Source organism: Leuciscus leuciscus (genome assembly GCF_965113295.1).
Source record: "Leuciscus leuciscus genome assembly, chromosome: 19".
In the NCBI taxonomy this organism is placed as follows: domain Eukaryota; kingdom Metazoa; phylum Chordata; class Actinopteri; order Cypriniformes; family Leuciscidae; genus Leuciscus; species Leuciscus leuciscus.
In genome coordinates, this window is record NC_138743.1 from 18,223,770 (window position 1) to 18,234,385 (window position 10,616).

General features: G+C 37.9%; 1 protein-coding gene across 2 annotated transcripts in view; it reads left to right on the forward strand.

Moving 5' to 3' along the window:
* trim67 (tripartite motif containing 67) overlaps positions 1-10,390 on the forward strand; it is a 46,210-nt gene extending 35,820 nt beyond the window's left edge. For both annotated transcript variants that reach the window (XM_082148693.1, XM_082148692.1), the window contains 3 exons: positions 3,181-3,343; positions 4,806-9,179; positions 9,226-10,390. In XM_082148693.1, coding sequence (XP_082004819.1) covers positions 3,181-3,343; positions 4,806-4,850 — 208 coding nt within the window. In that variant the 3' untranslated portion in view covers positions 4,851-9,179; positions 9,226-10,390. The remainder of the gene's footprint in view (positions 1-3,180; positions 3,344-4,805; positions 9,180-9,225) is intronic.
* The last annotated feature ends 226 nt before the right edge of the window (positions 10,391-10,616 follow it).

Consider the following 10,616-nt stretch of genomic DNA (forward strand, 5'->3'; position numbering starts at 1 on the left):
TTAATCAGCCTAAGACCATTAGAATTTAGTGAAAAACATAATATGGTTTCAACACCATTCGCTAAAGACTTTTCACTCACTGATCTCTTTATATAGGTTGCAGATATATTATGTAATAATATTATAAGTATTAGTATAATAGGTCAGTGTTTCCACCATGTTTCAATTCAACAAGTCTCTTCCAATGCCACAACTCAGCAACTCTTCACATCTTGTGGAGCATTATAACCATTGTTTCAGTTCCAGAACATAAAGCTTAATTGAAACATGTGGTGCATGTAAACGTGGTGTATGTCACACTTATGCTGATGCAGTGCCCTCAGGTGAGTATCAAGGACGGACTGACTATAACACTTGAATACTAATGCAACCATTTAAAATTCAGTTTCTGTTTCTGTATACTGAGGTGACTGAGAGGACACGCTAACAGTACTGCTGACGTTACACTTAATCCTTGAATTCTGTGCCTTTTGTATGTTAACCCACTTAATGTAGCCTGAAGCCAAACTTCTTTGTCAGTCTTGGATCCATGCATCTTCTTTCATATTATCCATTTTTAATAATATTTTATATATTCCCCTATGCACATTTTTCTTTTATTCTTTTGTCCCTCCATCACCCAGGGACTCTAAGCAGGTAAAGCATTCAAGTGAAAGTAGTTTGTAGTCCCTCCAGTACAGCTAGTAATAGTTGTAGTTCTCTTATCAGCTCTGTGATGGTTGTTAGATGAGAGAATGTTCCAGAAACACAGTGCTCCTGTTTGCAGTAATATGCTTTTTTGGTGATCCGCACTAAATACAGGTGGAAGCCGGGACGAAAATCAGATCACTGGCCCTGACTCCACCTGGCATTAAGATGCGTTTTCGAGAATCCGATCACAAGTGGTCAACCGAGAATATTACCTTTTCCACCTGCTATTAACATGCGTTTCAAATGCATCTCCTGTGACCGATTGTGTTCAGATTTCATTGAGAGACATTCCCCTTTTGTTTGGCAACACTGAAAAAAAGCCTATGGGAAAATCCTATTGGGTTTTTGTTGAGGGAACCAGTGTGATGCGAACTGCTGGTTGGCCTACAAAGTGACATCATACCTGCACCTCTCTATAATGTTAACTATGAAGTTTTAGTAATCACTTTAATTTAAAAGTTTGAGCATTTAAAACAGCAGACGTCAAAACTGCAATGTCTGTTCATAACAGAACATTATTGCTGTTGTGGACACTAATTTAGTTATTGTTACAGTTATTTTTTATAGTTATCCTCCTTGGTGTGAACGGGCCTTTAATGCGATTCGCAACCGAGGGCAGATGCACATTTTTACCATGATCCACTTTTCTTTTTCTTACAATGCGTCCCAGAGCAAACACATTATACTGTAGATATTTGGGATGCATTCAGGACGGATAGCGTTTAATAAAAATTTGTTTTTGACTACCTCCTTATGTGGTTTCAGTAATCTGATCACAAAATGTTTAGATCCTGTTTCCACATATATTTAGTGCTGACCACTTGTAATTGGACCACGAAAAACAGAACTTAATACAAGGTGGAATCAGGTCCACTGAAGCCTCATACATTGGGTGTTAAAAATGCATGCGATCACATCGCATTTGTAGTATAAACGCTCAACCGTCCCAGACTGCAGTAAAACACCGCCAACTCATCTAACATACAAACGTTATTATGGGATGTGTTGTGAGGGAGCAAACCAAAGCAGGTGATTCAAACTTCTCTGCATTAAAACCAGAACACACAGATTACCGTCATTGTCGTTGCTTCCCTCCTTATCCTTTTTATTTACTTAATTTCCTGCTTGTTAGACGCTTAACATGGGTTTTTTCATTCAGGAGTGTTTGTGTTCCACACTTGCCGCCCACAAGAAAGTTATGCAGTTTATGACGAAATGAGAGAGGAGTGTCTTGAAGAACTCCGAACACAAGATGTCACAGGAGATGCATTTGAAATCCATGTTAGAAAAATTCTGTCATCATTTACTCTCCATTATGTGTCATACCCTTAAGTTTTCCATTCATCTTCGAAACACTAATTAAGATACTTTTTTATATTCTCTCATTATTTTTGTACATCCAACATTTTGTACATCCACACAACCAAAAATTTAAAACTTCAAAAAGGTCATAAAGACATCGTAAATATGAAATGAGCAGTTCAAGCCAAGCAATCAAAAAGGTCACATCATATGATTAACAGATTTAATTTGATTTAATTCACATATATAAACGTTGATCAATGCACATCAAAATGGTGAAAAGGAGCTCAACTGTGCCTGCTTATCACGTGAGAACAAACCTCATTGGTTCTTGCACATTAAGCATGCTTGAGCTTCCGTTCACCATATTTGATGTATGAAATCTTCATTAATGTTCTAAAGATGAACTAATGTCTTATGGATTTGGAAGAGCATGAGGGCGAGTAAATGACAAAGTTTAAATTTTTTGGGTGAACCAACCCTATAACACCAGATGGAACCATGGCCAATGTTTAGAAATACATTCCTCAACATGTTTCTTCTTTTAAAACTTTTGAACCACTGGTTTCACCACTCTTTAAATATAAGTAGGTGATATCACACTTGCAGTCATCCTGCAATATTAAAATGAGCTCTGCTGTGATTCAGAAGTACATTCAGACTGGAGTGGAGCCACAGCAGTTCCCCCTCCCTGGGTTGATGTGCTCTTCTCCAGCTCCACTACAAATGTTCCTTTGCCTGCATTCTTTGCCTTTTGATCTTGGATCAAAAGAAAACTCAAAAGGCTCTGACTTTTTTTGCTCCTTGTTCCAAGCAAAATTACACAATTCTGCTCCCCACTTTGTATCACACACATACTCTGGTTCAGAACAACACAAACAGAGACAAGCGGAGTGATGCCAGCAGTGAAACATTCCAGTGCTGTTCTACTAAACATCAGAACTGCAATCAGATTAGAAGAAGTTTCATAATATTGTATAGAACAAAAGTAAGTTGTTGAAATAAAGTGGAAACTAGATCACTTGCCAAATTAGTTGGAAATTAGTTTCATGCCAGTTTTGGTGTGAATATTTTAAGATTAGTTTTTTCTCTATGATACAGCTGTGTTTAGATTTGAATACTTTTGCGATATATTGTGTCACTGATTACCTTCTTTTGTCTCCTTCCTCTTCTGCCTGATTCTTGCAGGGCTGAGGGTGGCATCTCAAAGGGTTCGACTGTGGGAATCCTGTTAGACCTTACAAAACATACACTGACCTTCTTCATCAATAAACAGCAGCACGGACCAATGGCTTTCGAGAACCTGGAGGGTGTGTTCATGCCCGCCGTTAGCCTCAACCGCAACGTCCAGGTAAGCAGCAGATCCACACTGACCTTTAACCTTTAACCCACTCAGTGATTGGTAGAGAGAACTAGTTTCTTATTCTTCATCATTCTCATGCCGTTTAGGTTTCTTTACCAAACTCTGGATTCTTTTGGTTTGTTTTGTTGTAATAAAAGGTTATTTAAGGGTGTTTTCACACTTGGGATGTTTGGTTCGTTTAAAACGAACCCTGGTGCGATTGCTCTGTTAGTGCGGTTTCAACAGTTTCACCAAACAAGCAGACCGAGATTTTGAAAAGATGGAAAAGATGAAAACGCATCACGGACCAAAGACATGTAAACAAACCAAAAACGGGACATGAGGGGCTTTCGCACCAGAGGAACCTTTTCATAGTTCCTAGAACTATTGGCAGAAGTACCCGGCTTTTGGCATGTTCGCAGCGCAGCGCAGGAACTGGGAACTATTTTAGTTCTAGGAACTACTTTTGGAGGAACTAATTGAGCTCCTACTTCAGAGTTGAGTCTAACCCAGCACTATAGGAACTACCAGTGACGTTAGTGTACACTGATTGGCCGAACGCACGCGAAACACCAGCACCCGCCATCTGTGTAAACACACAGATAGCCTATATATTTACTAAAGAAACTAACTCTATGAACCTGGAAAACAGTGATAGATGGGCCTCTTAACCTTAACCCAACACTGGACATGAACTACATGGCATACGCTAATACCTTTTTCATACTGTCTACTTTCTATGCATAACAGTTCTATCTAATAACATATTAGACAGGACTGTTAGACAGATCGTAAACTAATGAACATGGAGAATGCTAGCAGTGTGAGCTCAGGCTCAGGCGTTCTCAGCGCAGTCAAAATAAAAGCCACAACAACAAGCGCGGCTTACGTCACTTCAGAGTTCCTACTGGTGGTGCGAATGCATCCAGGAAAACGTTCCTAGGGGAACCATTAGTTCTCGGGGAACCATCCTGGTGGCTAGTTCCTAGAACTAAGTTCCTAGAACTACCTGGTGCGAAAGCCCCTATGATTCCTTCTGCTTTTTGACTCCTTTACACATTTTATAAGCTCTTCAGTTGTTCTCAGCTGGTCAAAATACCATCATATGTAGCTACGCACATACAATGAGTGCATTAGCCCAGCACACAGCATTGTTTTGGATGTTCAGTAAGTTCCGTTTCGAAATATGCGTAATAAAAGCCGACCAATCAGTGTTAAAATGTCAATGCCCATGTGAACGCTTAGCGGACCAGGACTAAATATATTATTTATTTATTTTTGGTCCGGACCAAACGAACCAAGTGAACCAAACTGCAAGTGTAAACACGCCCTAAATCCTTCCTCAAAAGTACTAAGAATTGTTAATGGATTGAACTAGAATATTTTAAGGTGAATCATGAATCAGAATCTTTCCTCATGATTCTCATCCCTAGTGATCAGCATTAATGATTGAAATGTGTATTTTTCACAGGTGACTCTGATCACAGGTCTGGATGTCCCAAAGAGCATCATGTGATCATCTTTGACCAATGAGAACGAGCCAGATCTTTCTTATCAAACGAATCAGTGCTCTCATTCTGCACTAACATATAAAAGCTGATAAAACTTTGAGGGGAAAAATTATGTTTTGGAATATTTGAGCTTAGTTAATATTGTTTTCCCTTATGGTCATCTGGGTGATTTGCATTTCAGTGTTTACAAATCATTCCCATGTTTACAGAAAAACAAACCACTGGATATCCCCACGGGGGCCGAAGCTGGAGTCAAACCCCAAAGCACTTTGAAGTAGAGTTCAGTCTCTTTTTCATACCTCCGATGAAAATTTAGCACAGTTCCAAAAATGTAATGTGATTAAAAAAATTCAAACATATCAAGCATTTGATATGTTAGCAACGGAGTAAAGCAACCGTTATTAGACAACTGCGAGACTAAAAGTGAATTTGAAATAATTTCAGGTTAATTTCACATGCTACACGAATCTCAGGTTTATTCACCTTTAATCTGCTGTGTGATCACAGCACAGACTTCAAAAGGCCTCAACAAATTCATCACTCAGACGGTACCATAAATCTGGGTTGCTAGGATTGAAAAAGTCCCAGTCAAGCCAAAGGCCCTGCGTCAGAGAGTGACGTGACTAGAGTGAGTTTACAATCTCTTTACTTCAACAAATTCCAATCCTTATATTTGATGCAGATCTTTCTTGTATAATAAGAAATAGAAAGTCGTATGGAGGATAGAGTGATTTGGGTGGTTTTTAGGGCGTTGCTATGCAGTTGCGGTGTGTTCTGAATGGCTTAAACCGGGTTGTTTTAAAGTTTCTAATGTGTTCTGTGTAGTTGCTCGGAGGTTACTTAGTTTTCACCTCATGGACTACAAAATAGCACACTTGCTGAATTAGCTGCACAACTTGAGGTATCATTCATGATCGTGGCACAAACTGTGGGATGAGTTACGTGCTGGTGTAATACTTATCGAATGCACAGTTGTGATACTTGTCAGCGCTAAAACACACGCACACGCACACACACACACACACACACACACACACACACACACACACACACACACACACACACACACACACACACACACACACACACACACACACACACACACAGACAGACAGGCAAGAGTTCTGGTTTACCGAAATGAAATAATAGCTGCCATTAGAGATGGATTGTACTCTCACCACCAAGTAGATTTGGTCTTGGTGTTTCATATGAGCCACAGTTGTGAATATTTAGCCAGAATCTCAACTCTCCTTACACTGTGACACACGTGTTCCTCAAGAGTCTTGAAGATGAAGTGTGTGTTTTTTTTCCTATGCCAGCTTAATATGCTGAGGCAACTGTAAGTAAGCCATTTTAGCCTAGTCAAGACAAGTCAAGTCACATTTATTTATATAGCGCTTTGAACAATACGGATTGTTCCAAAGCAGCTTTACAGAGATAACAGGAAAATAATGCAAAAAAGTTTGTTAGCATCACAGTCCAGCTTAAGTTCAGTGATGTTTCATTTTTGTTTAAAAAAAAGTTATTTCGTTCATTTTATATATATATATATATATATATATATATATATAGCCGCTCTGGAGTAAACCGTGATGTCATCGTCCAGCTCAGTTCAGTTCTTGTATAATGGTGTCAATGCAGACAGATCAATATTATAACATTGCCTTGGTTGATTCAGAGAAAAGTGTAAACACTGTGCCTCTGTGGGACTTTCAAAACATTGCTCGGGGTTCGTTTGATCTAGCCTTAGCAACAACGACTCAACCAATGGTGATAGTTTGGGACGGAGCTATCTGTATTTCCGACCAACAAGAGAAGAGTGCTTGAGAAACCCTTTTGAAAACAGTCACTATTTTTGTAAATGGAGAGGTGCAGGTATGAAGTCACTTTGTAGGCCAACCAGCAGTTCACATCACACTGGTTCCCTTGACAAAAGTGCAATAGGATTCCCATAGGCTTTTGGATTATCGCTAAAAACAAGCTCTGTGATCAACAAAAGTTCATGATACTTGCATGTTTTGTCCATCAAAGACAAACTTTTATGACCTAAAAAGTCACTTTTAGTGACTTTTATGGTCATAAAACTTTTATGAATTTTCAAAGACTAAATGCAGTCGCCAGAAGTAAAAAGCTAAAGGTAGGCTATACATTTGAGTTAGAATAGTTTATAAGAGCACAATTATAAATATAACGATGCTGTAAAGTTTACCTGTTCGGCAGGATGAAGTTTAATCTTGACAGCCTCTGTAGTCACATTTAGACGCTGGTTAGCAACCGCCTTTTTCAAGACATGTAACAGCTTTTTTTTTTAAATCACGAGTGGGGTAATACTGATGTATTTTATGTCGTAGAATAAAACGTGAAAGTGTCTTGAGCTTGTGTTCACCACAGGCCAATCCCCATTCAAAAAACCCATTGACTTCGGGACGATGGAACCGTAAGTGCTAAAATGCTAACTCACTTCTGTGTTTTGGCCTACAAATTGATGTCATACCTGCACCACTCTATTATTTTAGTTACACTAGTAGTGACGTGGAAATTACACACTTTGACATTAAATAAATGACAGACTCAAGATTCATACACCTCAGTAACATGTAAATGAGCACCTCATGGTTCAATTTATCAGCATCATTTCCATGCTGCGCCCTTTAACGGTTTCTGTGCTTTTATTTAGACAATGCCAGAATAGCAAGTCATACCACGTTGTCGGGAGAGATGATTGCATTTGCATGTTGTATAGGCTGTAAATATGGTCAAAGCAGTGAAGCGCGCATGAGTTAAGTATTCATTATATTGAATTTGTGTTGCACAGTGATGACACGGATAAAACAGAAATACAGTATAGATGCAGAGTTGCAGTCTACCCCCTTGTGTTTGTTGTGTGGAATTATTTTCTGATAATGTAGCCTTGAGTTAAACCTCCATGAAGCCACTTACCTACATACAATTCTCATAAATCTGGTGCATGTCACAATAAACGGTATGAAGAGCCACTTATGGACCTCACAATAGGAGATACAAGCCTATGTTCAGCTTATACAGTACCTCTGTTCAAATTATAATGGTTTCAGGGAGAAATGAGAGATAAATGGAAAGATATTATATTTATGTTTATTATCCTGTCCAGATATTAATTTACCGGATTATGGGAGCAGATAATGACCCATTGGAGATGTAAAGCATGGGATGTTGTTGATATTCATAACACATTTCTATGAAGTTTAATTAATGTAAATAGCTTGTTCCGATTCTTTTATCGGGGGTGAGTATTTTGCTGTCAGGAGCACCAAAATAAAAATAGGGTATGCAAAAATAAAGAAAAAAAGAGAGCAGTAAAATGTGAAAAGCTACGCTTAAAGGAATGTTCCGGGTTCAGTCAAGGCTGTCGTCTGGTTATGTTGTCCCTTGTCTGGGAATGTATCAGTTTCATACAAATTAAGCTTTATCAACATTTAAAGCATATGGTGTTTTACCAATTTAAAAAAATAATAATCAAAAACAGGAGTTATAGTAATGCATCTTTAAAGGAAGCACAAGGTCAGTCAATATATTAAAATACACACTATCTATAGTCACAAGACTGAAATATTAAACATATAGACCTGAGTAAGTTGAGTCCGAGTCAAAAACAAGACCAGAAGAGGGTCTAGTCCGAGTCAAGACCAAATTAATGAAATTAATGAAAATATGCATTTGGACTCGGACTCCATTGACCTCCATTGTGGTGTAATTGGCAAGTTTAAATTATTATCTGTTGTAATTTCCATATATGTGCCATATGCATCTTGCTCAGTCACGTGACTTTTCGCCTCATCCACCAGCGAGGCAAAGTAAGAGCTGAACCTGAACCTCGAACATTCCTTTAAATCCGATTTATACTAATTGTGTGGGAGACACCTTCCAAAACTGCTGTCTGTCCAAGAATCTATCTTGCCGAATTAGCTTTTTTTACAGTGTAATTTAATATTTTTAAATTTCTTTGTATTAAAGTATATTTAAAGGTTTATGTCAATATAGATAATAGAATCACTGGCCACGTACTGAATATGAAAGCGCACTCCTTAAAGTTTGCTGAGACAGGAATGACCCTGACATGAGAACTTGAGTGCACACTGTATATGTATGATAATAAAGCAACTGTACAGGAATGGAGAATTAATGTGTAAAGTGAAATACTGTATGGATATGACCCTAAGAATCCTGGGAGGAGGGATGTGTACTATAAGGATGGTTGACAAATTCAGTTAGGCAAGAGTTACTTTGTGAATTATGTTTACTTATTTAACCAATATCCCTATTGACCTGAAATATCCAGATCTCAGACAGGAATAGTGTCCCTTACTTTTCCCAATTTGAATATTCAGTAGGCTGAGAAAGTTATCCTCATGCTGTGCCTCATTCACACAAATCTGCCAAAATTAGCGACGTTTCTTGGGAATGTGGTGTGCTTTCACCCAGGCTGGAAACCGACAAACTACATTCTCATATGTGTTTCTTCAACAATGGCGACTTTTTGCCTTGTAAACTTTTAGAAAATAAACTCTCATAAATTGTTCCAATTAACAATGTCCAACAGTGCATCTTGCTAAGGCTAATTTGATAGCTAGCTACCATTTTATGTATCCTAAATACACAGTTAATTGAAGATAATATTTTCATACTTTTTATTTTATTTTTTATTATTGCTCCAAAAACGCACAATAACAATCTTTTTCTTGAAAAATAAATAATTATTTGATGTAATTTTTAATATTATTATATTCTTCTTCTTTTTATAATTAAAAATAAAGATTGAAAGTCTGCATCTTTGACAAAGGTAAAACAATACAATCTATGTATAAATGGCATTGTAAAAGTATGGATGTGGTTTTAATTTGACCTAACATAAAAAGTGTCCAAAGTTGAAGAAACTCCCATCAACAGAAAGCACAGATGAATTCCATTGGATTTTTCCAAAATAGAGGAATCCCATCTCTTTATGATTCTTTTGAAAACGCACAAAATGAAATGGTCTTGGGGTGTTTGTTATACAGGCGAATGCTTAATATGAGTGTGACCATCATCAGAAAACGTCCTGTAGTCCCATGAATTAACAGAAAATCTTTCACTGTATCAAGCGTTTAAGGATTTATTTTTATATATACAGCATATTGCTTGTGTGGATGTACATTAGTCTGGTGTTTGGCCCTCAGCTTATCTCATTGTGAAGAGTTTGAAAAGGAAAGACAAGCTATTTCCCGAATGCATCTTTCCACTGATCCTCAGACACAGGCCACACACATGAACACAGCCCTGGTGTTGTGTGACGACATCATCATCATCCTCGACGAAAACGAACGTGTGGTGTGTGTGAGTCTGAGTCTTCGCTGCTCTTCTTCTGTGTGTGATCTTGAGCTCTCGTTTCCTCTTACTAATGTGATATTTTGTACGTCTTTGTGGTTTGTATATCAAATACATTGTATATGACATTCTTTTCTTACTACTTAGTGTGGAAGAAAAACAGCGTCTTTCCCTTTTAATAAACAATAAAACGGTGATGACAGATCCACGTGTCTTTATTCAGTCTCTCATCTGGGATTTTGTTTCTTTTTCACGTGACTTAAAATTGTCTGTTTTTGCCACACAGATGGATTAAACTCCAAAAATCAGTGTTTCAGCATTATTTATTATTAATAAAACTACACTTTTACACTTCCCTATGATTCTAGGCTGTGGAGGGGGATTGCAAAGGTGTTTAACTCTTTCCCTGCCAGAGTTTTTGAAAAAAG